Here is a 27,064-nt window from a genome sequence, read left to right as displayed (position 1 = left end):
GGGGAGAACGGGGAGTCGAGGACAGAAACCAAAGCAGCCAAGCTGGCTGCCAAAACTGCTGTGGAAAGATTTGCCTCTGGAGTTTCGGTGGCTGCCCTCTGCTCCTCCTGCCTAAAATCCATTTGAAGTTCTTGGCGCGCACGGTATTTATTTTGGTACGGGGCACAGAGCAACAAATTAAAAAGTAATTCCCGGGCGCAGCATAATTAGCTGCTAAGTGACACTAATGGGCCGCAATTGCATGCCTCGAAAATCCGCCTCTTTCCAGCCCATCTTCGTGTGCCTCTCCAGAACTTGATGCACTTCCATTTTTCGTCGGTTCGTTGTGTGTGGGCAATGTGAAGTTCTCGAGATGGTGAGTGAGTTTTCGTTGGTTTAGCTAATTGAGTTCTGTTTTTCGGGCCAGCGGTCCATATGGCCACTTGGCTCCCTTGTGGCTGCCAAGTTGAGTTGGCCCGGTAATTAATGGGCCTGCTGAAAGCAAGCCCTTTTTTAGTGGGGAAACCTGGAAGCTCTAGAGATCGGGGTTGCCCGGCAATAGATGCCAGGTATTCAGTCTGGGCCCCCATTCCCCACGTAGCTACACCCAAGAAGATCTCCGATTAGAAATGGTAAGTAGGCTGCCCAGTTTCCTTGGTCCCACTACTGTAAAACCACCATAAGTCCCATCATGATCACCACTACGTCATCGCCAGGAGCGTGTCGGCAAAAGACCAGAACGACCCTGAAACGGGTGGAGATCGAAACAGTAACGACCGAGACTTCGTTTCTAAGAAGATTTTCCACGGACGGTACGGTCAGGACTCTCCAGGTTACAGGGGAAAAGCAATGTTGAACTGCTCTCACAGGACCGAAGAATACAGCAAACATTCGGAAGAAGACCTCGTTTTGGAAAAAGAGTTGGTAGGTATACCCAAGGACACAGAGTATATTGCAAGTGATCACGATGACACGCAGTCTTGGTCTCAACAAAGCCTGCTATCCTCTGATCGTTCCAAAAGCTATAGTCAGATATATAGCGAAATTTTGGAAGAGTCTAAGGAACGACAAGAGAAGGCGGAGCGCGCTTTTCAGGTCTACCATATTAACAGATCTAAACTTCGTGGGTCCGATCAACTGTCTTTGTCCAGGGGTCCGGGAAGTGGGAGTTATGGAAGCAGCATGGACTCAGAGTATTCTGGTAAACTCGAAGGAGGTTACAAGGAGTACGACAGTTCATCGACAGACCCTTCACGAGAACAAGTTCTAAAAAATCGTGGATACTTTAGTTGCTTGAAAGAACCTCTTAACCCAGTATCAAGTATAGATAAGGGGATTAGACCAAAACATTTCAAAGGAGAGTCAAATAAAACAGAACTTACAGAAAGGCGCTGTTACCGAAAAAATCAAGAAGCAAGCCACTCGTATTCCTGTCGATTAGAAAGTGTGATTTCCAATGGTTCTCTAAATACCAGGCACAGAGCAAGATCATGTGTCTGCGGACAAGAGTCTTACGCTTGTAGTGTTTGCACTGCCCACTCCAGATCAGGAAAGAACCATTCCGAGGACTACGACGCTGAGGACGCTGATGGACCCAATTGTCCTGTAAATTACAAAAGTTACATTCCAACAACTGCGACATCGCAATCTCGCTCAAAAAAAAATTATCTTTCGAGCTGCAGCACACGCCATCGTCATCATCCTCATTATCATTGCCAGAGGAGTGTGCCAAAGACGTATCAAGATCGTGGAAATAGTCCCATTAACATCAAGACGAGGCGCAAAACGCACGACTACCAGGAACCACACTCCGAATTTGGCACCGAGAAAGTTAAGGCGGCTCAGCTTGGAAGATCAGGTGCCTCCATTGGGGTGCAATGTCCCAGTGGAGATGAGATCGCGGATTGGACTCTAGATACGGAGCGTTGTGACCCACAGAGCAAAAGTCACCCAGACGATTGGTTGAGTTCAAAGAAAAAAAGACGGGCTATTCATACCAAGCAAAGCGTGTACGATGAAAGCCCAATAATGCAAAGGGATACAATTGATAGGGATGTCGACATACATTATTCTTTTGGAGAATTTACCTTTGGGAAGCATCGTAGTTGCATCACCGCGGACGCAACTCAACGCCACAAAGATCTAGGTCAAAATAAGATCGATAGTCAGCTAAGTAATTCCGTTGCTCTGGACAAAAGTGAATATAATTATAACCAGTATAGCTACGAGGTCGAGGAGAGTGATAACAAATATTTTTCCGATAAATCTGACCCTAAGGTCTCAAGTGAGGAAGGGTATCCACTTGATCAAGTAAGACCTTTTCACAAAAATCTTTACACATTGTATACCCTTACAGCGGGTAATGCCACCATATAAAATATCTATATTCTTGATCAGCATCAACAGCCGAGTTTATGAAGTCATGTGCGTATGTTCGTCTGTCCGTCCAACCGTTTCTATTGTCTCAGTTCGGAAACTATCTACTTTGTTTTTATTAGATCGAATCATATCATATCATATATCTGCCATAGTAATAATCGTTGTGAATAGTTGTGAACGAAGTACATTCGTTGTTATACCCGTTACTCGTAGAGTTATGAACTATAAAAGCTAGAAAGTTAAGATTCAGCATGAAGAACTTTTTGCCACGCCCACTCTAAGGCCCACAAACCGTCAAAAACGGTCAGTGTTGAAGACTCTCCTTCGCATTTCCACTAGCTGAGTAACGGGTATCAGATAGTCTGGGAACTCGACTATAGCGTTATCTCTTGTCTTTTTAATTTTTTATTAGTAATGTAAATTTCTATCGATCTGCAGAAAACTTTTTGCCACGCCTACTCTAACGCCCACAAACCGCCAAAAACTGTCAGTGTTGAAGAGCCTCCTTCGCACTTCCACTAGTTGAGTAACGGGATTCAGATAGTCGGGGAACTCGACTATAGCGTTCCTTCTTGTTTTTAATATGCTCTTCAGCACTACGTAATAGAAGAACAAGACTTGATCCACGAAGGTGGACCAGACGTATCTTCAAGTGAGGTAGCCAAGTCGAAAAGTTTTCTTAGCCTTAAGATATACGATGCTGACGAAGCCCTGATGGAAATTCCACCTGATTTCGAGGGTCCTGCAATAATTCTGGATGATGATGCCGACTTTTTGGACATCACACTGACCGACGACGAAGAGAAGATTCGGGCCAAGTTGATGGCAGCAGCACTCACTACAAGAAAGAGTACCTCCTCCATCAGCCCCAATAGCAGTCTTAAGACCCGTCCGTCCATAGAGCCGAGAAGTTTGAGCTACGAGCCCAGTGTTATCTTCACTCGTCGATCGGAGGTGCTCAAAGATAACTATGCTCCCCGTCCGAATGATCGCGTAGCCCTGCTTGCAGAGAAATTTCTAAAAAGCTTTAGCGAATCTGCCACTGATGATTCTGGATGGAAGCCCTCGACACAGGAGGTGTGCTCTACGGAGTATACTTTGCATTTCTTTGGCGGGAAAGGGGTCACCAAAAGGGGAGGCGATACTCCACTTCTAGTGGACCGTCAGCTGCTGTCCGAGGAATTCAACAGGAAACTGCATCGTCAGCTTAAAGTTATTGTAGAGAGCTTTCAGTGAGTTTTCTTGGAGCTTATATTTTCTATTTGCAACTGCGTGTCATAAAATACATAGCGATACATAGCGTTTACCGCAGATGGAAGTTCTGAATGCATTTTACTTTCTTTTTTGAAGGTATCGAAACACACATTTCCATTTTACAGAGTGTACAATCATATTATATCTTTTAACAACCACTATAATAATTGTTCCTGTGCAACCTTTCCCTGCATTGAAGAGCTCTAAATCGAGTATGCGGCCTGGTTGTGAAAAGTACTTAAAACTCTCAGCGGGCTGGCGGGGCCGCCTGGTAGTCTGCTGGTTTGGTATTCTTCGGATGGCTCTGGTCCTATGCCGAGGTGCATAAATCAAGTTCAATGCCGGCCAAGTGCTGGTCTTGCCAAAGGGCGCAGCCATCGAGTGGTTCTTGCAATTGGGAATGGGGAGTGGTGAGTGGAGAGGTTGCTCCGTTTTTCCCGAGCATAATTAGCCCGTGGCTACTGTTAGTCTAGTCGCGCACTTGCCACACCGCCTCGCTGCCTTCTCGCCGCCCCTCGGGCTGGCCATTCATTTTCCTGGCACTTACTAAATATGCTGCAATTGTTTACATGATCGATCAGGGATCGGATCTCCATCACTGGCTTATGCTCCGCAAGCTTGGGATGCACCTAATTGCTAACCAAACACAACTGCAGGCCCGCAAATATTGTTTTAAGGCACATCAACGTATTTCACCTGCTAATGTCTGATCCACGAACTGCTGGATGGATTGGATTGGGATGAATCGGGTGGGTGTATTTTGGGAAACTGCTTCTGTGTTCATTCCCTAATTTTCCTTATAATGAGGTGCGCTGGATATGTTTATAATTTACGATACTGTGCATAGCCTGTTTATGGTTGAAGGATGAAAGGCACGGCGATCTGCGTGACGAAACTCTTTCAACCATTTTGACCGATGAGATTACGTCTTTCAAAATTTGCCTTCATTGCGATTCTAATAATAATTAATTCTTACTTTCTTACTTTTTCTCCAATATCTACAGATGCGCGACCCCAATCCACTTGCTAAATTTTCTTATTCTGTTAAAATAGAATTAGTACTACATATTTGACCACGCTCTTAAATAAAATATGCATGAAACCCGCTATTAAACAATTTAAAGTAATTTTGCCTGGTCCAAAGAATATTAGGTAATAATGTAGTCAAGCAGTAGTGATTTCTGATTCTCAGCTAATCAAATTTAATCCCCCGGTTATCCAATCCCGCCGAGTCCCAGCTAATTTCCCACACGCACTGCTCTCGGAACCGTTGGGCCCACGTGACTTTTCGTGGCCATCAGGTGAGCACACGGCATAATTTAGACAATTTTTTGTGAAAAATGCACTCAATTTATATGACTTGATTATATTTGCCTTCCTTTTTGCTAGTGGCTGTCGAACGGCTGTGTTTGCTGAACTCGCCACAAGCCGCACAGATCCATGACACTGGCTTGGACACGGACATGGCCTAAACAAGCCTGCGACAACAACACCCAGAGGATTGGATGACGGCGATGGTGATGGTGAGATGGAGGATGGACTGCTCGAGGCGCACCCCACGCCAATTTACTAAAGCCAACACCAGAGAAAGATTGGCCAAGCAGCACAGATCCTCTTCGTCCGGCTGGATGGTTGGCTGGCTGGCCTGGCTAACAGCGTCCTTGCCTATTGGATATGAAAAATTGCACAATACGGCGAATGCGCATATGCAAAATTCATAATTCATAATTCATTTAACATTTTGTATATAATTTGTTTGAATAGCACGATGACGGTGATGCGCGGGTAGCTCCCATGGCCCTGCAACTCCTCGATCCTGCGATCGGCGCAGCAACAACCTGCACCTTAACTGGCCAACAGTTAAGCTATTCGTCTGCCCTGACAAATCGAGAGTTGAGGCGGGCTGGGACTCTGGCAACTGGAAACTGGCTCTCTGGCCCTAGTGCCTAGTCCTCGAATCCAGTCCAATCCTCCTGCAGCAACACAATGGCCATGACGGTGCGCAAATATAATTTCACAACTGTCTGCACATGCCCCGAACGAAACGAAGCACACCGCACACCACAGAGGTGAAACTTCATCGGGAGAAATGAGTGCGGAATATGGGTTGTTGAGGCCACAAAATAAGGAGTTTGAAGACCCAGTAGAATTTATCGAAATACTAACCATACTGATTGATATTCATTGTTACCAGATTAATGGCCATTAATCAATCTTTGGTTCTCTAACCCAACATTCGGTAATTGAACGTTAAGTCCAATGTAATTGGCCATTGGCAATTGGCTATTTCGGTATCGCTAGTCGACTCTTTTCTCTCAGTGCAGCAGCGAGACGAAAGCAACAGTGTCCAGGGCATAAAAGGAACTCAGCCATAAGTCACATCACCACAACGACTTCTCAGCTCGGCATAAGCCTTTTTATTATTATTTGTATTTGCCTCATCTTTTGCCTTTTATTCCTGTGAAATTTGCATGCGGACTGCGATACCGATTCCACCCCGATCGCGATCCCGATCTCGATCCCTTTCCAATCCCAATGTCAATCCAAGCTCGGATCCCGATGCTCCGACGAGCTAATTTCGTTTTGTGTGCGAATATTGAAAAATTACAAACTTTTTAAGCGAGTGGGGAGGGGATTTTAGTGGCGAGGATCCAGTTGTTCCTCCATTGAATTTCTTGGGAACCCAGTTTCTGGCCGGTACTGTCTGTAATTTTAATGATCATCCACTGACATCGTAACTCAATAAGCCCGTCCAGTCCCGATCGCTCCAGACAGCCAGTCTGGGATCTGCCTGGCTTTCCCAGCCCAACAATTTATCATCTTTGGTTGCACTTCGAAAACTAATTAAGGTTTCTCTCAGCTCGCGTGTGGTCGGTGGCTGGGGAATGCGGCATGGGTGTGCTGCCTCAAAAACTATTGTAAGTCGAGTGTGGCGTTACATTTTGATTAAAAAACTATTAGCCAAGTGTACAAATTATCTTTAATGTGCTGGTGGTGCCAATGCGTCTGCCCCGTGTCCAAGCTGTTTCAATATTTATACCCGTTACTCGTAGCGTGAAAGGGTATACTAGATTCGTTGAAAAGTATGTAACAGTCAGAAGGAAGCTATTCCGACCATATAAAGTATATATATTCTTAATCTGGATCAATGGCCGAGTCGGTCTGCCCAACTATTTAATCCCAAGCTTAGTACAACGTAATGACCGTTGATAGTGCCATTATTAAATATTTTAAATATAAAAAATACTGTCAAAACCAGAATTCTCTATTTCGCTCCTATTTATTTACGGCTCTATAAGTATGATTCATTTTTTTTTTTTTTGCAGACATACATACGTCAAAAATGCTGTTCAGCCGACTTTTACTCTCAATATCGACCGCAACAGTTAGCCAGACACTGTGAAAATAATTCAATTAAAAAGACAACCGCAAACATTAGTTAGCCACAAAATCCAGCAGGCTATGCCGAAAAAAACATAATATCACTGAACCGCGAAGGAAAACAAACAAAAAGAGCGGACAAATCAGTATAGGACCCATGGCTAGAATGAATTAATTTAAGTAATTTAAGTGTCAGGCCGAATCACTGTAGTGCAAAAACCGAAAATTAGACTTTGCATTTTGAACTGTGAGCGGCATGTGTACGTTCGTTGGTCCAATTTAAACGTCCGGGGGCCCTGTCACTCGTTGGGCCTCTACCTGCCTATTTCCCAGTTGGTTGCAGTACCCAACCCCCCAAACCCCCGCCAGCCCCTTTTCCCGCCTGGGGCTTCCACGCGGCTGTCTATGAGTCGCAGTCGACGGCAGTTTCCTCCTTCAATTTATGAACGCGTTCAGCTTAAATTGCAACAAATAGTCGCCTATTGAAACCGACACAGAAAGTGAGCGTACCGTTTGTGCGAGGGAGAGGGGCGCATTTAGCCAGAAAGAGACCGGATGGCATGGCCATGGTTTTGGTCTGGCCGTGTCAACAAGTTTTGTCCTCTCTCTGTCTCGCTTTTGGCCATTTTTGTACTTTTGGCTGTTGTTTTGTGTCAGACGCTGACATTGCTTGGTGACCGTGTGGTCGTGGCTTGATTTGTTTAAAGGTTTCTGATTCTGGGCATCGTTCGGCTCATTCGCCTCGGTCATGGGAACGGAGTTTGTCAATGTTTCGATGTGTTTTCCGAATAAGATGTGCTAGAAGGGGAAGATCACAATACCTGCGCAGTTTTTGGTACCGTCTTGTTTCCTATTGCTGACAGCCGAAAGCAGAGTTTATATTTGCCTTAATTCTTTCATAATTTGTAAAACTTCATTTACCTCAAGCGCCCTTTTCTAATTGCGATGTAAAAAACATGTTAGATGTGTAAGATGAAAACTGATCAGGGTACCTTTTCCGCCAAAATCAATTGAGACTTCTGGCACTGCCAATTAACTCTGGCTGCCATTTCCTTGGCTCTATCTCCCAATCAAAAGCTTGTATGGTGCCCGCATGTTCTGGCGGCCATATAGCCGAAATCAAAGCAAACCAAACTCGTTTATGGCCATCATCCAACGGCGGAACCCAGGTGAAATTTTAATCGCACGCCACAACATTTTTATACCCGTTACTCGTAGAGTAATATCATGCAGACTCCAGAGACATAGACGCAGAGCAAGTGTGTTGGCCCATGTTGCCACGCCCACACTTTTGAAAAAGGTTTTGATATTTTTTCATTTTTTCATTAGTCCTGTAGATGTGTTTCGATTTGCCAAAAAACTCTTTGCCACGCACACTCTAGTGTTGAAGAGTCCACCTCGCACTTCCACTAGCTGAGTAACGTGTATCAGATAGTCGGGGAACTCGACTACAGCGTTATCTCTTGTTCAGGCTGATTTCATCCTTTAATGTCAATTTCCCACAGGTAAACCTCAGTGGCTTTTGCTGACAGCAGAGGTCGGTAGAGACCGTAGAAAGCCGCAACAGGCAGAGCAAATTTCGCCGACAGCTGGCCGCTGCAATATAATTTCTTTCGATTAATCCAATCGATTTCTATTCAATAAATCAAAATATGATTTCGTTACGGCTCCGACCACTCCGCTCTTCTAGACACTCTGCAGATGTGTGTATGTGCGACCGAGTTCGTTTGAGGCACGTAACAAATTGTTGGGTTAATTAAAAAAACATAAATCGTTTTATTCTTTGCCCCCCTCGGCGGCTAAATAACCGTGGCAGGTATTTGACGGCCCTTTCATCAACTGAGATCAGTCAAAGTTTCCCGCGTTAAAGTTTTAAAAATAAAAATCACGTTCTTCTCTCCAGAAATAATTTCAATTTAGCCACTTTTTCCTGTCCACTGCCCATAATTTATTTTGAAAGCCCTCTGTTTTGATTATGCAAATTAAATAGCTTAGCCAAGCAAATTGTTGGCCATTAAGGTGTTTTGATGACTTTCAGCCCCTGAAAACTTGATCGGCTCATCACACACTTAAATTTCGTTTGACAGCCTCCGCTGAACCAATCAAAACGAATCAACAAATTTTAGGTGTAAATACTTATGACAAAGTATCTGCTACAATCCCAATCGGCTGGAAGGTCCGTGAAAAATGTGTTTAATTAGATGATATAAAATCTGCCAATTTCATTCGCATTTTAGACAAACGGCCAGCGTGTGGGAACCATATCAATCGTGGCGGAAATCAGTCCAAGGTTTGAAATTGGTTTCCAATCGGATCAAAAAATCGAATTTATTTAACTGAAGTTTTGGTCAACTATGCATTCGATGGCATCGATGAGTTGGAGCTTAGAGGTTCGAACTTGGCAAATAAAGATTTCACTCACAACTCTAAATATCCATAAAATATTCAGTCGATGCACAAAAATGTAACAGTGGAATCCTAAAAATTCTGAGGTCACCACGACCTTCCAAAAATAATAACAGCATACTTGTTTATAGGGCTTTTTTCAGTTTATTTTGCATGTTTGTTTTTGTGGTTTTTGTTGTTGGTTTCTGTGATAACTTTTAAATGTATTCTGCGTACTTAAGCTTGAGAAAATCTAAGGCCAAAAATGTATGTATGTACGTATATGCGACGAAGCTTTCAATCCCTTCAATGTTTTTACAGTGTATTGGTTAGCGATTTTTGTACTAGAAAGCTGGTGGATGGAAGGGGATGATGAGAATGAAAGCTAATCTGACAAAAAATTAGCTAAGTCTTAACGGCTAGGTAATCAATATGCTTAAGTAACTTGGTTTAAAGTTAAGGTTACGAGTGCGTTTTTACATGTATGCGATAATTACCTCATAGTTTATACATTTACAGTAAGATTAAGTCGAAGTTCGTTATTTGTAGATTGTTTTGTTCTGCAACTAGAAAACTATGTTTAAGTTTACATAACAGTTAAATAGCAAGAAATTAGTCAATATATCGATCGAACATCTTATTTTGAATGGTAATATTTAAAATACATAATAGTCATGCTCAAAGACGAATCAAAAGGAGAGCTTTCGACTTTCGGTTTAACAGCAAATTTTCAATTATCAGGTAAAAAGTTCAAAGAGCTTTCTTCAACTTTCAGAAATATTTGGTTTTCACATTGCGCCACAAGGGCCAGGTTCTGCAGTCGCTGGCAGCAGATCCAGTCTAGCGAGGAGGTCGACTCCTCCAGACTTCCTTGGGCTGGTCCAGTTCCCCCAGCAATTGTGGTGGGCGTGGCCACCGGTTGGGCGGGCGGCGGGGGTGGCGGCTCCTCGGGCCACCAGTTCTCCCACTCTCAATACGCCGTCGCTGCGCCGGGGTGCATCAGGTGGTGGTGGTGGTGGTGGTGCCCGAAGTGGTTCAGCGGGTTCATGGCCTCCGCACTGCCGCTCGGCGCCGTCGTGTGGTACCAGTCGCTGGGTGGGTGGTGCTGGGCCGCCGGGTGATACAGTAGGTGGTGGTTGTGGTGCAGCATCGAGGCGGAGGCGGCCGCTCCACCCGGAGATGGCGCCGCCTGGTGGTGATGGGGGTGGTGGTGGTGCGACGGCGGAGGTCCCAGCGGTGGTGGCAGGTAGGCGGAGGCGGAAGCGGCCATCAGTTGGAGGGCGGGTGAGGACTTCGGGTCGCTGGGATGGGCGGGCAGTTGCTGCTGGTGCGACTGCTGCTGGTGCTGGTGCTGCTGTTGCTGCTGCTGCTGGTGCTGCTGCTGTTGCTGCTGCTGCAGCAAGTGGGAGGCACTGCTGCTGGCGGTGCTGCTGCTGCCACTGCTCGAGGCTCCCAGGTGGACACTGTGCATCGGATTCGGCTCCGACTTGATCGAGTGCGGAGAGGATTTGATGCCGCTTCCGCCACTCAGACTGCTCACCCCGCTGCTGCTTCCTGCACTTCCATCCATGCGGGTCGAGGGCGGCGTCTGGGCTCCACCAGTGATGATGCTCGAGCTGGAGCTCTCCTCGCCCTCGCTGTCGTAGCCGTGGGATGGACTCTTCTCATCCACGTTGCCATGTACCTGGCGGGAAATCATGAAAAAGGCGGGAGTTAGTTGTCGTCAAAAAGTGAGCGGGGCAATGCTATATAAGTTGTAAGAAATACATTGATGGATTCCAAACATGATGTCTTAAAAGCTCTAGTTGTTCTCTTATAATAATCTAATCTCACTAAGCTACTTAAAAATTGTTCTAGATGGATTAATATATAAGAGCTCATTCAGAAGGAACATTTAGTTTGGTTAGCTCCATTTAATTATGCTCATTAAATTTTATTAAAAATAACATTTTCGCGTTGTTCAGCGATAGTGGATTTTTTGGGTTTGGCTAAATTCGTTACTTAAGCTCAAGTCCATAGCGTCGAATATAATCTTGAAACCTAGGAGTCCTGAAGAGTTTTTCAGACGAGCTCAACTTACCTTCATGTGCTTCCGCAGAGAAGAGGGATGCGTGTAGGACTTATCACAGCCATTGATACGGCAATTGTAGGGCTTGTCCGATGTGTGGACGTGGGAGTGCTTCTTGCGGTCCGAGGAGTTGGCGAACCGGCGATCACAGCCCTCGTGCTCGCACTTAAAGGGCTTCTCGCCTAAAAGTAGGCAGGAAAAACACACGTTTCAATCAGTTTGAGTGGGTAAAAATACGGTTCTTAAACTATATACATATGTATACTTGCTCTTCTGTAGCAATAAAGAATATTATTTATGTGACACGCATAAAATAATTAATGGCAGCAGCGAGAGCACAACATCGAAAAGACGATGACCATTTATGGGATCACAATTTTTATGAACTGTCCTGCACACACACAATTTAATAAAGGTGGGAAAACCCGAGAGTCCAACATATTTACAGGGAAAACAAAAGCAAAGCACAAGATATACAACTGGGGAAAAATCATATAAATTATGCGGGATCAAGGGGCCCATTGTTCGAGGCATCCCGACCCTGCGACCCGTCCACGAATTTCACCTGTTCCGATGCCGATTGTCCTTTTTGTTATGTGACCCTGCGTCCCTCTGTTAGTTGTGATGCACAAGAACAAAGCGGCAAGGGTAAAGGGAAGGTCACCAGGTTATCGTTATTATTTGATTGCTATGCGCAACACCTTTACAATCGAAGAGACAAGAAAATTTCCCCTTTGGCCCGAAGTGATATTTTATGGCTTATTAGAAAATTATTTTTGACGGAGGTGGGAGAAATAGAGATTAAATCTGGACTGAACATAAATAATAAGCATTAACTCAAAGTTTGGCAGAGAATTAATATATATATATAGTCTTTCGGTAATTTTCTGCCTGTAATTCTCTGCCTCCCCAATAAACTTCAATCACTTGCCACATTAAGCGCCATTTGAAGCCCATAAACAAGCCGGGTGAAATTTGTACAAAACTATACGTAAACGTATACGTATACGTATCTCCGGATAAGTCCACTTAGCATATGACATTTATGTCGCAGATAAGCGGTCATTACATGCACCACAAGCTTTATGACAATCGAAGCTAAGCGGCTCAGACCCTCGTTCCCCATCGCCCGCAAATAAACACCTCGAGCTTAAAGCGGACAATCGCTGTGGAACGGGGGCGGGGGCAGTAGAGGGTTAAAGAAAAGCTGCCAGCTGGGCTCCAGGTGGGGTTTCGGGGTAGGGTTTTGTGAGCCCGCCTTTCAAAAGACATCCAGCGGCGACTTCGCAGCCAGCTCGGGCTCAACAAGTTTCAGCTCTTTTCTCGCCTTCGTATTTCGTTTTGTGTAATTTAATACTAATTTATGTGCTTTATTATCCGCATTTGAATATGCTTTTTATTTTGGGGCTCGTAATATGTCAGAGATACACACTTGTGTGTAAATAAACAGAAATCGGACAAACGCTCTTCGATTTGAATGCTGTGTGGTATTGTTATTGTTATTGTATTTTCTATTAATTTGTCAAAATGTAAAACTCATAAATAAGCATTACGAAACTGCCACTCAGTACTTGGGAACTCAGTTATTTTGACATGTCCCAAGGGCCTAAAGGCAGAACAGGCGAGACGAATGCAGTTCGATGTGCTTTTTGATTGAGTTCAAACGGAATGTGGCGCCAGAAAAATTGTTATGCGTCGGTTACATCAAGAAATTTACGATTTTGAAGTCTTAAAGCATAATATCCAAAAGTTATTTAGATTTAGTTAAAATCGTGTATCTTAGCAAACTGATAAGGGCTCGCTTGATGTACCCTTTAAATGCGTTACACTTTTTCTCTCCTCAATCCTCAATCAACACACGCGACTATCAGGTGGCTGTGGGAAACGCTATCTTCGAACGCTAATTAGTCATAAATGGGACAGGCAGCTGACTCGGTTCCGCCAACCCGCTGGGTTCCTATAACCCGTGTTATCAGTCTTATCACCTTATTTTCGGGGAACCCAGCGGCGCATCGGTGCCCGACTGAGGCTATATCCCATATCCCATATCCCGACTGAACACGGAAAGGGGAGCGCAGAAAGCAGAAAGCAGAACAAGTCCTCATATCCACATATCCATCTCCTGGAGAGCTGCGGTCTAAACTCAGCGGGGGAGACGGCTGAATACGGCACGCGCTGCGGCCAAGGACATTAAAGGGTTTGTGTCCCGGCTAAGTGCAGCGCAGGATACGCATAATTTTCACATTTCACTGCGAACTGGCGGGCATTAAAAGTGGAATTTAAATATGTTTTATTGCTTTAAGTTTCTCCGTCCGATTCCGATGGCTCGGTCCACGGCAAAATAACCGAAATATCGTCGCCCACTTATAAAATGTCAATTTCAGACAACGTTTTCCGACTTTCCCTTCCGACGGGGCGACATGAAAGACATCGTTGGCACACCCTTTTCGGTCCTGGCATGGCGCCATAAGTACAGTGGGCCCCCTCCCGAAAGACCCTCCTTCCGCCGGCAAATCCCAGTTAGGCTGTGCGAATCGACAATCTTATTTAAATATTTCAATAAAGTAAATCCGATGGCAAAGTCTCTGGGCATATATAATGTAGGGGTAGCGGCAAAATAGGCCGGCCGCCTTGTGATTTGCATATTTAGCGGGAGCTGCTGCTGCTGCTCTCCTTTTCTTTTCCGCGGAAAGCCCCAAAATGGTTAATTTCCTTTAAAACGGGAAAAAATGTGGCGCGGTCGGAACGATTGGAATCGGCACAGACTGCCTGTCATGGCGTTTTGTGTACAGCTGCAAAGTTGTTTGGCTGTTTTTTTGGGGTGGTTCTTATATTTTTGGGGTTGCTTTGTAATCTCCTCCCTGCGGATGTGTGTGTGAGTGTGTGCGCTCGTGTCTGTGTGTGCGTGGGTTAAGCCAAGAAAGTTGTATATGGACAAATATATGTGTATATGTATATATAATATATGTACCGCATTGTTTGTCGGTGTATATGGCACATGTTTTGGCTTTATGTAACTGCTGCAAGCTGGCTGTCATTTGCAGACGAGTGCCGAGCCGACGGCCTTTCCTCCCCCATTTTCCCCCTCTTTCCCACCCTTTCACCCGCCCAACCCCATTTCCGTCTGAAATGGTTGTTGTTGTTTTTGGTGCTATTATGCGGCGTTGTTTCTTTTTCGACGCTTAATGGGGCTTTCTGATGTTTCGGGCCGTAGTAAGTGCAGAAGAGGAAAAACCGAAATGAGTTTGGCCAAACTGATTCCATTTAGGCTCGAAGATTTGCTTGGATGTTATTAAAATATGTATGGATGGTAATGACAACCACAAATAGCTCGAAAAGTTAACAGGCCGTATAATATGCATTAGATACGACTTAAGGCGTAATGTACGTAAGAAATTATTTGAACAAATTACCTTCGAAAGAACCATTTCACGTCAGCAAATTTCGTAAGTACAACAAAGACCAGAAATACCCAGGCTTGTCCTGAGGAAGTAACATACATATATATGCATATACTCGAACAATACCCAGCTTCTGTACGTGATCGCTGCTAACCAGGCGATGCAAATTACTCATCATTGACAGTCGTTGATTAATTGGAGTGAATCAGGTTTTTAATTTTCAGCAACAAACAACAGATGAAATTAAAAATACACACAGCTTAAATAAAACATATTTTCCGGACGTCAAAGTGGCAGTCGCTTATTAAAGGCATTTCGAAGTGGAATTAATTAAAAGCGATGCGCAAAAAACGCTAAACAGAGTGATTCCAGAGCTCTTCCATCGCGCATCTCTGTCTTAATTGCCGCTAAATAATTGCCCTGGTAAATATTTATTGCCTGCTTAAGGACCTCTCAGCACTCGTCCTCCAAGGGAACAATAGAGGGATCCTGGCCGACGCCCTTACCATCGCCCTCTTTTACGTAACAACGAGTGCGCCAGAAAGGGAGGGAGCTAGGGCCGGTGAAGCCGAGGGATGAGCATCATCATCGTTCATGTGTCAACAGCATGCAATGCGATATGATTATTATTATCTAACAATACAATAACAAAACTGCTACTTTTTGCCTGCCGGTCGCCGTCCATTTCTCCCCCCAGCACCTCCGCCTGGGTTGTTGACACTCCTCGGATTTTGAAATCCTGAGCTCTTTGTGTATCTGTATCTATATCTGTGTTTGTGCTTGGGTTGTATCTGTATCTGTTTGTTTATTTGCAGCACATTTTTTCCGCTGCTGTCGCTTCTTTTTTTCTCCGCTATGCTCCTTTTGTTCCTGCGGCCAAAGCCGGAAAAGCCAAACCCCGATTTCCTGGCGGTTTACATTTCAATGGGCAATTGTCCATCGATCCCCCTTTGGTCTCACTTTTTCGGTAAGGTTACTAGGGGCAACAAATATTGATGAGAATATTGCTTGGATTCAACGATAGTATAAGGGTTCTTTATAAGCAGGTGGCCTTTGACAGTAGCTCGTGGTCGCCAGGATTCATTATTTCACTAGTTATCTGCGCATCCACATTTCCCTATCGCCTAATCATCCATCCCAGGCATCCCAGTATTTTCCCACACGCCGCTTACTTTGAATATTTATAATAGTTGCCTGCATTTGATGACCAAATTAATGGCCAACAATTCCGCTCCATTCCATAATAATAATAATAAAAACATAATTTAAGTGCAATGAATGCCGCTTGTCAACGGCCAAATGCAAAATCCTCGGGCTCATCATCGGGGCGAGTATTATCATTATCATTGTCGTGAATGAGGATGAGGATGTGCACCCCTCGGGCAGAGAAGTTACCTATGGGTCGGTCTACCAAACAGTCGGTCCATTGTTTGTTTGACAAAAACCATCGTTGAGTGAATTCGGTCATGATTTATGATTTCTGCGTCCCTCCCCGACGACACCAATGCCTATGAAGACCCCAACCCCGAGCTGGGCTAAGCAGCTCGGTCCTTACATAATTTTCTCTATTTGCTGGCAGCTTTGCCGTTTGCTGTCAAGTGATACGTTAATAATTGACACTGGGGCCAGTTGCTGGACTTGAAGCCTCTGGGTTATCCTGCGGTTTTTCTAGTCACTTCCCCTGATTTTTTACGAAAATGTTTTGAAGCAAAAACACACCGAATTTTTCACTTCGTTGGCGGCCTGTGTCTAATGAGGAAATGAGAGGATATTACATTGGCAAAGCTGAGGAAAAGGAGGCAGACGTACAAGGAAATGCAAAGGAGGCTTAGCCGTCACACACTATAACCACAACTTGCTTGCCTTCCGTATCTTTAGCTTGGTTTTTTAGTCCTACATTAGTCCTACAAATTTTCAATGAATCAAGGGCATGAAAAACGTCCCCTCCCATAAAACCTTATGTTCAGTGCTCAGTGCTCGACTCGAAAATTGTGTTTTGTGAACAAATTTTTGTTATTACACAAGGCTGCCATATGCAGACGCCAGACGCACACACGTCTGAGTCAGCCAGGTCTGGAAAAGTTTTTCGGGCTGCTCCAGTCGAATGTGCAGCTTGAATGCATAAGATGCAAGCCGCACTCCCATGTGGGTAGGAATACGAATACACACTCAAAATCTGGCATTTGCATACATCTCGGTGCGCACACACACCTCGAAAACGTTAGAGGCGTTAGTTGCATGGCAAACTTGTCGAAAATTTGCTCCATTGGCTGGGGCCAGGAAAAAACATAGCCCGCAGAAGGAGAAACCAAAGTCAGAGCCAGACGAACTGGCCGTGTTTGGTCTTGTACTCGTGTTCAGCAAGGCTGTTTCTGTCATTGTTTTACTAATAGCTTTCTAGTTGTCTATCTGCGGATTGAATTCATGCCGGGGTGTGTTTTTTGGTCGCCTATTTGAGCAAAAGCTAAAGGGTGAGTGGGGTAAAGTAAAGTTTGGAATAAGTGGAGTTAAACAGTTGCAGCATTTGCAATGCTAGTTCAACTGGTAATGAAACCCAGAAAGCGGGCGTTCTCTCTGTATTTTGGAAACTGCTAACCAAGTTGATATTGTTCAAATGAGAAGTAAAGTTCTCGTGGCGCAGGGGAAGACTAACCAGCTAGGACAGACATAATTGACTGGTTCGGTTTCTATTTAGTCAAGTATCTTTTTGGATTCATGGGCTCAAACAACACTCGAATGAGAAACGAAACGAAGCGAAACAATAAGCAAAAGTAGCACTAAGCCCATTGTCTGAACCCAAACTGCTTACAAACAAGGGCATAGCTGAAATGGGAAGAGCGCAAATGAGTGCGTTAGAGAGAATGGTAACTCTAGTCGCACCAGTTGACAAAGAAGCATCGGGCCGGGATTAGTCCAAGGAGCAGCTGATGTGCCAACCGCCTGATGAATGAACTGCTTACGCGGTGAAAATGCTGCAAAAAGAAAGCAGAGGAAGTGCCCCTGCTGAAGCAGAAGTGGAAGACCAAAATCCTCAAGAAAGGGCGGCATGGCCGACGCTCTCAAGGATGAGAGGTGTCGCATTGTCTGGACTCGGTCACGGATCGGTGTCTATATCTGTTTCGTATCTCCTCGGCCTGATTTTTGCTGTTTAGCGCTCTTTAAGATCTTAATCTTCTCAACCCACTTACCCTTCTCCTCGTACCCTGATCCCCTTCTGTTTGTTTGTTTTTTCAGGTTTCATCAAGTAGAAAATCTCTTTGGTTGCTTGTCAGAAATTAAAATGTCATCGAGATTGTCATCGCTTGGATATGCGATGTGACAACTCCGGCAACTGAAAGAGGATGAGCCTTCGGTGTGGTTTCGGTTTCGGTTTCGAATTCGGATTCCTTATCTCAAATGGCTTGTTCAAGTTTAAATGTTGTCAATTCTAACAAGATTCGTGTGGTGATAAAGCCAATCAATGACATAGGGCGATGAATATTTGAGAGAAGTGATTGAAATGAGGTTGGGAGACGTTTTTGCCGATTTGGAGTCAGTGGCGTGAGCCAAGTTGTTACTTTGCCAATGCATTGGATTAAGTTAAACCCCCATCCTCAAGGACGTTTTCCCCACATAAAAAACGTTTCAGTAGCGCGTTCTTCAAGATCCTTCGCACTTTACCACCGCCGTATATCTTATACAGCCTAATGAACACATCAAAACATCAACTAAAATTGCATTTGTGTTCGCAACACTCGAGAGACGAAGCACATCCATATTTCGGGGCAAATGGCAAATGTATTCGCATTGATCCGAATACTCCGTCGAGGGGAAAAGTATCACATCGCAGTGGCCCACATCCCGGTGGCTTACACTCGGCTGAGTCCTGCAAGGCTGCAAGGAAATTCGATCATGCTGAGAACGGGAACGCAAATCCGAGTGCCGAGAATCGGGAATCGGCACAGTAGACCGCAATACACCTATTTTTACAGTAGCCGTCGGCAAAGCGGCACTGAGTCCATGGATCCATCATGCCATTAGATATTTTGGTGTTGGCGGTTGTAATATTAACCAAGAACTCAGGGCGCTGTCGTTCCGGCTGACAGGCGGTTGTCAAACAAACTTTGTGTAAATTCTGCCTCTAATTACAACTGACAATGTTTTTACAATAAATTGCGTGCCGGCGAGGCTGTTACTCTGCCTGCGGTTTTTTGGGTTAAACAATCACATTCAGTGCCTCAGGCAACTTGGAGGCGTTCGAGTGGTACAAATTCGGCTGAACGAATGCGACAAACGATCCGAAATTGTCCAAAAGGCAACAAATATGCAGAAATGTGGAAATGTGGACCTAAGCTGATTTGACAAGCACGCTTAACGCTTATAGCAGTTTATTCAGCGATCGCAATTTTTGGTACATTGTTTTTTTCTAAGCGTAAATAATGGGATTTGTATTTTGGTGCTTTACTCTGATCGCAAAGAGTACATATGCTTGCTGGTGGAATAGGTGGATTCCTTGTGAATTGCGCAGTTGTTGAAATACTTTTATATTTCTTGCGATTTCATTCAGAGTAAAAATAGCCAAACCCATCTTTTCGAGCAAGCCACGCATTCCCAAGTCATAACTATAACCGCAAAGTTTTGGCAAAAGCCAAAATACCCAGGTCCGCACAAAAATCCTGGTTGTGCTGCCAGTTGCCTCGCTGTCTCTGCTCTTTGGGCTGTTTAACATTTTTGCCCACATGAATAATGATTTCGTTTTTCCCATCAGCTAATTTATACAAGTGGGGCAAGCGCGCGGGGCCTTTGGCGCGATTTAGAGGATTAGTCAGGCTTTACTTTTCCATAATTCTCGAAAGGCAGAATCAAAAAAACAGACACAGAAACAGAAACAGAATACGGAGTACCGGGTCTCGGGTCTCGGGTCTCGGGTCTCATATCTCGGGTCCCGGGTGCCAGTCCCAGATCGAGACCCAGTTCAAGTCCAGGGCTCCATCTCCTACCTGTACCTCAATCCAAACGTGTGCAGATATAAAAAATATGCAAGATGACAGTTTAATTTTATGGTTTGTCTGCTGCTGATCAGTTCTTTATGCGTTGAAATTGTATTCTTATTTCGAGTCGGGCTCCGTCTCTATCTGGGATCTGAGGGCCTCTCTTTCGGGGATCCGCTGGAATGCGAATGGAGTCTGGTACGTGGCTACTTTTGGCTCCTTTCGGGTAAGGAATTTAATTAATTTGAGCGCAACTTCTAATGACACAGTGGGCGTGACCAGGGCTTAGGAATTGGAACGAAAACTTGCCAAAATGAAAGAAAATTGAGAGAAGGAATTTATCATTGATAAGCCTCATTTATTAACTAGACGGGGTAAGCAGCTTACGTCCGACCATCCACCAGCCTTGGTTGGATCCGAGGGCTAGCTGTGCTACTCAGATATTACGCAACAGCCCAGCAAAATGGCTACTTAACTAATAGATTCGAATGCAAGAGCGAAACAATGACACTGTCAAAGGGTTGGGAGCACAGGACAACCCCTGCCGCGATAATGCGCCCGTTTTTTACGTCTCTCGCTTTTTGGTAAATGAAATTATAATTCCGGCTCTTGGGCGGGCAGGCAGGGGTTAAGGAGGACACACACCTATCCACGCAAGTATATACATTTACACATACTCATACACGTACGCATACAAAACTGTTTTGACATTTGGAAAATGCATGGAAAATAGAGAGGATGCAAAGCAACCCCTCCTGTTCAGGAGCGTGACGGGTGGATATGTGGAACGACTAGCACTGTTAGTTCCTTGTTAGGGTGCCACAAAGGGATTCCGAATCGGGGGTTGTCACTAATTAGAACGGGTACGGGTGCGTATGCTCAATTACCATTGATGTGTAATGTGCATGTGCGCTCCTGCCAGAGCTTTGGGCAGCGAGCTGTGGTCCTGCAATATAGATCACATAAGGAGCCTTGAAACAGTAACTAGTTTTCAGTTTTTAACGGAGCAGTATAACTCAATTGCATTATTATTTCATTTCCGCCGGTCCAAGTACCTAGCAAAAGCATTCGAAACAAGCATAGGCTACATGTTCACAGTTCAAAAGTCAAATAAAGACCAAAGATGCTCATAAATTTGGTTAGAAAAAGAAAGTTTCGCTCTAGTGTCTATCTCTCTGTCCAGTCGATTTATTGACCAACTTTGCTAACATTCAGCTGTCAAAAGCTTAGACCACACCAAAAATTTATACACTTTTACTTCTGGTACCGAAAAACTCTAAAAGGCGAGGAGTGAACTTTTCAGCATGTCAAACTTTTAGCATTGCGATCGTGTGTCTCGTTCGGTATTTGACACTTCAAATTGAGCGAAACAAATGCAAATATGGTGTCCTTGTAGATGGTTTCAGTTGTTAGGGATATGAACAAGGGTCTCCGGCGGGAGTGGTGCTAATTAAATGACGAATTTCCTTCGCTGGACGTTCTGGCCTCCAAATGCATTCGTCATTAGGTGAGCAGACCAGAGAATTGCTCCTAGAGAGCGTAGCTAATTGATTTTCAGTCGTCAGTTGCTCGGCCAGCGGGAGGGAGGAGGCAGAAGATTTTGGCCCAAAACTGCGAGCAGGTACTGATGCTAAGGTAATCAGCTCGAGCTCATCGCAGGTTTTTTCCACCAACTCCTCCCGCTGACTCTTCCTCGCCTGCTGGCCATTGTTCTGCCAACAGTCGAATTCCGAGAAGCCAAAACACCCAGTCTTGCTTCGATGTATCTGTGCTGTATCCGTATCTGAGGCTGTTTGGTGTGTGTTTTTGAGAAAATCATTGAACCCGCAATAAAGTCATCAATCATTGACATTTGCCAGCGCATTGGTTTTGTTGAATTTTGTGTTTTGAAAAATTATTGAATTGGCGCCGTGCGGGCGAAAAATGCATTTAGAAGTGAACCGTGCCAATTATTTCGGAGTTCTTTATCAATCTGGGTTTTGGTCCTGAAAAATACCTTGATTTATATAGAAGCAAACAGACAATTCGCCTAACCTTTAGCTACTATTAGTTTCTACGTGTAAATGAACTTTCATTCCCATCTCAGTTACCCCAAAGCTTTTAAAAAGTGTATATAATAGCATAATTCACTTCGCTCAGAGCTAATCAAGTCCATAAAAGACTCATTAATAAAAACCCTTGCACTCAATTAAATGGAGCCGAGTTGGGGCCGAAAGGGGTATCCTGGCGAGAGGGGGAGCTAATCAAACAAGGGTCCCAGCTACCAGGACAATGTTGAAAGCTAAACTTTGCCCCACGGCATAATTGCACAACAACAAGGCTCCTGGCGAAGCGGAAGTGAGAGGTTGCACTTGAAAAGCGAGGAAAAACGTGGAAAGCCAGAGGTGTGTGATGGGAGGTTGGATGGGTTACCTTGGAGGTGGTGGGCAGCAGCTTAATGAGCTTGGAAAGAGTGGATCGAGGGGCTGCGAATAAAAACTAACCACAAAGTTGTTGAATGCTCTTGTGGCAGTCGGATCCTGTGGCCGTTGTAGGTGTTAATGAATAAAGTTGTTTGTGGTCCGCCGGGCGGAGCGGAGCGGAGTTGAAAGAATCGTGTAAAAGATGGCTATATGTGTGCAAACCGCACAGCGTGATAAACGCCATCTATCCAGACACACAGACTCTCGGGCCGGTCAACAGAGCCCCAAACAACAAAAAACAACAACAACGGCCACAGAGCACAGAACCACAGAACCTTGATTGTTTGCCGGTTTTTTTCCGAGTTCCAGGGGCGGAGTCTGTTGCTGGGAGGGCGATACAGGATGGACAGGAGGCTGGACAAAATTACAGATGGTGACGGTGACAAGTGCAAAAGTTAACACAACGCAGTCACTGGAAGAAACGATGGGAAAGAAACAAACAAAAACACAAAGAGACATAGTCACGTGGAGGTTCTTATCAGTTTAGGATCTAGATTCTAAAAGGACTCTCCCACAGGATAAAGCAAATGGTTTTATGTTGCTGAGATATAATATTACTCATATAACGTTTGATTCGAATGTGTTTTAGAACTGAGTAACTAGTGGGAAATCAAAGTAATATAATCCTTGTTTAAAATAATTTAACAATAGGAGATACATATAAGAAAGTGCAAATAACTATTAAGCTGAAGGAACGACACAATATATAAGAAAATGCAAAAAAAAAAAGGTTAATATCAATTATTGTATAATCCTTACATTATGAATTTACAAGCACTCACGAACATGCACTAGCACTCACAATTTTACCATTTGACTGAGAGTTATTTCACAACTATAACAACCCATTCCCATTCTACACTAGATTCTTAAAGTCAACTTCTGCCGCGGTGTATTGACCCCTTAGATCCGTTCGAGCTGCTTTATTGACAACACTTGGGGCAGATCTATATCGGCTGGATTCATAAACACGTACTTGACTGCCCTGCGCCGTTTTACTCCCCCACTTAGCGAGCTCGACCCACTCCCCATCGGCGAGGAGTGAAAACCAGGTCGTAAATAACCTTTGCATAATCTAAATCAAAAGCTTAATGTAGCATGGCGAGGAACCCGCAGAAGAAGAGAACAACGCAGAAACAATCGCAGCGCAAATAAAATAAAGCTAGAGGAGTGGAATGTGTGCGAATGCGTCCAGTAATCCGGCGAGAGTTACCCCAATTTCGGGTTTCGATGGCTGATGGCTTTTTTGAGAGGGCCAGCACAAAGTGCCAAGTGCCTCGGAAGCATTTCCGAGCCATTTCAAACGGAAGTTTTGACACGTGTCAACACAGTGTTAGAGAGTCTGTGTTTGTATTCCCTGGTGTCGATGTCAATGCAATAAAAACAAACACCAGTACCAGTGCCAAGGGACATTTGGTTCAGCCAGCGATGGTGATTGAATTTTTGATTTATGCGGTGCAGCGGATAGTACTTCAAGTGTCAGAGTCCCACGAAAAGATTAAAGGTTACAGGCCCTGATCCCAGCCCGATCCCGATCCCGATCCCGATTCGTAATGAAGTTGTTCCCCGGCCACTTGAAAGCTAATCAATATGTTGGCTATCTGCGGCAATTTGTAGTCAGGTCAACCAATCATAGACACACAACAACACACAAATCAGTCAGAGGCCCTGAAACGCTCTTTTCTGCTGCATCACGGCGGAGAAAAGAAATATGAAATTAGTCAAAAATATCATCATATAGCCACCAACTCACAGCGGCCCCGAGATCATTATAATACCACATGATTGTTCCAAAATTGAACACAATATGGCGGCGTCTCAAAATCAAATCGAAACATTTTAATTACTTTATGATGAGTATGCAAAAGAAAATACTGTTGTCCGAACAGATTTACAGAAATAGCTTTTTTGTGCGGCTTTTTTTTGTGATTTATGAATATGAGGCCAAAAAGGAGTCTCGACGACTTATTTAAATTCAATTTAGAATTCTGCAGCCAACTAATCCCCAGAAAAAACTGTTAAAGCCAACTCAAAACAAAATAATAAATGAAAAGGCATAAAAAATGCCCGAAACATTAAAGCAACAAAATATACATTTTCTGGATATTTCGGAAAATTGTTTTTTATTCTCCAATTTTCAGTTTATTAAGCCAAGGCTGACCCCAGTCAAGGATAATCCAGGACCATTCGATGTTTACTGTAAGTTAAATTGTTAAATTGAATGGAGCACCAATTATGCGAAACTTTGTTCTGTGTTTTCGCATTTCATGTCCGATTTCCCAACTTCCCCTTGTTAATTGATTTTAATGGCTGTGTTTCGCCGCTTCTAATGAGCCCTACATGCTCAGCCATAAATTTCAATGGAACAAGCTCAACAGCCACTGGAATCAAAGTCATTAATTTGCGTTAAGCTTCGTTTCTGGCTTTACAGTTCGACTTCTCATAGATCACGACTATACCGCATAAATTGTATTTCTAAACCTCAGACAAAATGTATTAAAGCACAGCCACTTGTTTCTGATTATGTTTTTGAAAAGTGTTGAGGCTAGGTGAGACATTTAAAAGAGAAAATACGTGATATATGATGGACATAAGAAATAAAATGTATTAAGAATTAGCATCAAAATAATGATAGGCCTAATAAAAATTTATCAGTGAAGGTCGATTTTAAACTAGAGATAACGTGCTAATCAATTCCTCAACTATTAGATGCCTGTTACTTATCTAGCGGGAGTGCGAAAGGGGACATTTCAAGCATTTTTGTTCATCGACAAAATGACAAAAAAAAAGTGGTCTAAAAGTATGCAAAGTTCTGAAGACAAAGTAAAGGCTTAAAGTATAAAAATCAAGGAGTTCCTAAACTATATTTTCCAATTAAATACATTTGCAGAAAAATCCAAAGTCAAGAGCTGTTCGCAGGCTTAGGGAAATACTAAGAGCAAAAGTCAAAGTCAACCTAAAGCCGAAGAGTAATCCTTGCCGTAAGGACAACACCCTTGAGGGATTTTCTGGTCGAGGAAGGGCTTTAGACGCAGGTTATACAGGTGTCATAAAAGATGGCCCGACCGACCAGTGGCGGGTTAAGCCAGGTAGTGGGCGTTGCACCGACTTTTGCCGGCGGCAACACGCCCACTTCGAAAACGTGCGGGATTTGCCCAGTCGGGCAAGGGTTAGGCCCACACAAGGTGAGTATCAAGTATTAAGAATTTCCAGCCCTACCACGTGCTATTCTGAATATAAATGGTTGAAATCTGCATAAAGCTTAAACTTTCTTTTTAAATTAAGTTCTTATTAAAATAGAAATAATAATTACAAATAGAAACACTATTTCTGACTTGGACTTTGGACTTCACATTCTTCATACTCTTCATAGAAAGTCACAGCAGTAAATAAGTAGATTTAATCCATCTCCACCGCATCATACATTTCAATAGGTGTTGTACCCCGTAGATTGTCAATAGAGAGCGGAATGCTCCGCCGTACTTACCCGTATGCGTTCGCTTGTGAATCTTGAGGTTCTCGCTCCGGGCGAAGACCTTGCCGCAACCTGGGTGCGGGCAGGCGAATGGTTTCTCGCCGGTGTGGACGCGGATGTGGTTGACCAGCTTGTACTTGGCCTTGAAAGGGCGTCCGTTGCGGGAGCAGCCCACCCAGAAGCAGGCGTGGGTAGTGCACTCGGGTCCGCCCACGTGCTCAACGGTTAGGTGGGTCACAATCTCGTGCATCGAGTGGAAGACCTTGTTGCACGTCTTTCTGCCGCCCGGAGGCACCAGACCCGGCTGGTCGGGGTCTATCCAGAGACACTGCATCTCCTGCTTCACGCTAGAGGCGGATGAGGCCGGCTGATGGCGCATGTAACGCAGGAAGGCCCCGGCTCCGGCCGGGTGCATCGCAGACATGGCGTGGTGGGAAGGGTGATGCACGACTGGGTGGTGTACAGCCGCCGTCGGGAAGTTGCCGTGATGGTTGTACGGGTGGCCGGCGGCGTAGGCATCCGCCATGCCCATTCGCATCTGGTGGTGGTGGTGGTGGCTGTGGAAGGGGTGCTGTCCGAATCCGGAGCCCAGCTCCGCCGCTTGAGCGGGAAAGCCGGAGAAGAGCATTGAGTCCGCTGTAGCGGAGGCCTGTCCGGCGGATCCAGCCACTCCGTAATCGGCCTCTCTCCTGCCCAGCAGAAAGTCCCGGGAGGCGTAGCTGTTAAAGTGTCCGTATCCGGAGTTCTGGTAGGCTGCAGCCGTGGCCGCTGCGGATCCCTGATCCTGATGCTGTTGCTGTGGCTGCTGCTGCTGTTGGGTCATCTCGATCTGTGGCTGCTGTTGTTGCTGCGCGTTGCTGTTGCTAGCGGTGGTGTTGGGCGACATTCGCAGCCCGTAGCTAGCCAGGTGATGCTGTGCCGGCTCAATGAAGGCGTTCATCATCATGGTTACAGTGTTTTTGCTAGTTTATATGTTTTTAATATTAATTTAGTATTAAAAGAACTGTACTACAAGATTTCGATTCGCACTTTGCTAGGCATACGAGCCCATCACGCACTGAGGTCACCTCACTTAGCTGTATATACTGTGCGCTTGTTTTGCTCTTAGATGATATTTCGCATGCGACCTAATACTTATTTACGTAATGCACTCGCGCGCGATGCGTTTCTGGGGGCGTTCGAATCGCAGCAAGACTTGACGCTAACCGAATGCCAAGACTTGACGTTTCAAGATGCGCAGCAGGACTGAAATGCTCCTGAAATTCTAACTCGCTGCTGTTGCCTCGTGAAAATATCTGGCGCCGATCGCA

The 27,064-nt window shown here is 44.7% G+C and overlaps 2 protein-coding genes and 1 long non-coding RNA gene across 7 annotated transcripts; 2 read left to right on the top strand and 1 right to left on the bottom strand.

Moving 5' to 3' along the window:
* The first annotated feature begins 506 nt into the window (after positions 1-506).
* On the top strand, positions 507-3,646 carry LOC122620585. 5 transcript variants are annotated; one of them, XM_043798115.1, is made up of 4 exons: positions 507-611; positions 664-903; positions 958-2,289; positions 2,953-3,646. In XM_043798115.1, exons 1-4 carry the CDS (start codon positions 609-611, stop codon positions 3,592-3,594), a joined length of 2,217 nt encoding a protein of 738 aa, XP_043654050.1. In that variant the 5' UTR covers positions 507-608; the 3' UTR covers positions 3,595-3,646. The 5 variants fall into 5 exon arrangements, with proteins under 5 accessions (XP_043654050.1, XP_043654054.1, XP_043654049.1 ...); XM_043798119.1 differs by lacking the exon at positions 958-2,289; XM_043798114.1 differs by having other exon boundaries at positions 664-2,289.
* A 5,435-nt stretch (positions 3,647-9,081) lies between these two features.
* On the top strand, positions 9,082-9,527 carry LOC122621896. The gene is made up of 2 exons (XR_006326255.1): positions 9,082-9,169; positions 9,231-9,527. It is a non-coding gene; the product is annotated as an uncharacterized LOC122621896 (long non-coding RNA).
* An 86-nt stretch (positions 9,528-9,613) lies between these two features.
* Positions 9,614-26,700, bottom strand: LOC122620945 (pair-rule protein odd-paired). The gene is made up of 3 exons (XM_043798639.1): positions 25,767-26,700; positions 11,459-11,628; positions 9,614-11,062 (listed from the first exon to the last, which is right to left on the bottom strand). The coding sequence occupies exons 1-3, from the start codon at positions 26,698-26,700 to the stop codon at positions 10,349-10,351; spliced, it is 1,818 nt and encodes a 605-aa protein (XP_043654574.1). The 3' UTR covers positions 9,614-10,348.
* Between the last annotated feature and the right edge of the window lie 364 nt (positions 26,701-27,064).

This window comes from Drosophila teissieri, chromosome 3R, assembly GCF_016746235.2.
Source record: "Drosophila teissieri strain GT53w chromosome 3R, Prin_Dtei_1.1, whole genome shotgun sequence".
In the NCBI taxonomy this organism is placed as follows: domain Eukaryota; kingdom Metazoa; phylum Arthropoda; class Insecta; order Diptera; family Drosophilidae; genus Drosophila; species Drosophila teissieri.
The sequence above is the reverse complement of the archived record's forward strand: the minus strand, read 5'-3'. Positions and strand labels throughout refer to the sequence as shown.

What these genes read in the sequence shown, in the direction of transcription:
- LOC122620585 (XM_043798114.1), top strand. An exon ending in AAGGGTATCCACTTGATCAA is followed by an intron (nt 2,290 to 2,952) that starts GTAAGACCTTTT and finishes TATGCTCTTCAG; the next exon opens with CACTACGTAATAGAAGAACA.
- LOC122620945 (XM_043798639.1), bottom strand. Translation starts at nt 26,700, where the DNA reads ATGATGATGAACGCCTTCATTGAGCCGGCACAGCATCACCTGGCTAGC. An exon ending in TCACAAGCGAACGCATACGG is followed by an intron (nt 11,629 to 25,766) that starts GTAAGTACGGCG and finishes GCCTACTTTTAG; the next exon opens with GCGAGAAGCCCTTTAAGTGC. An exon ending in CTCTGCGGAAGCACATGAAG is followed by an intron (nt 11,063 to 11,458) that starts GTAAGTTGAGCT and finishes ATTTCCCGCCAG; the next exon opens with GTACATGGCAACGTGGATGA.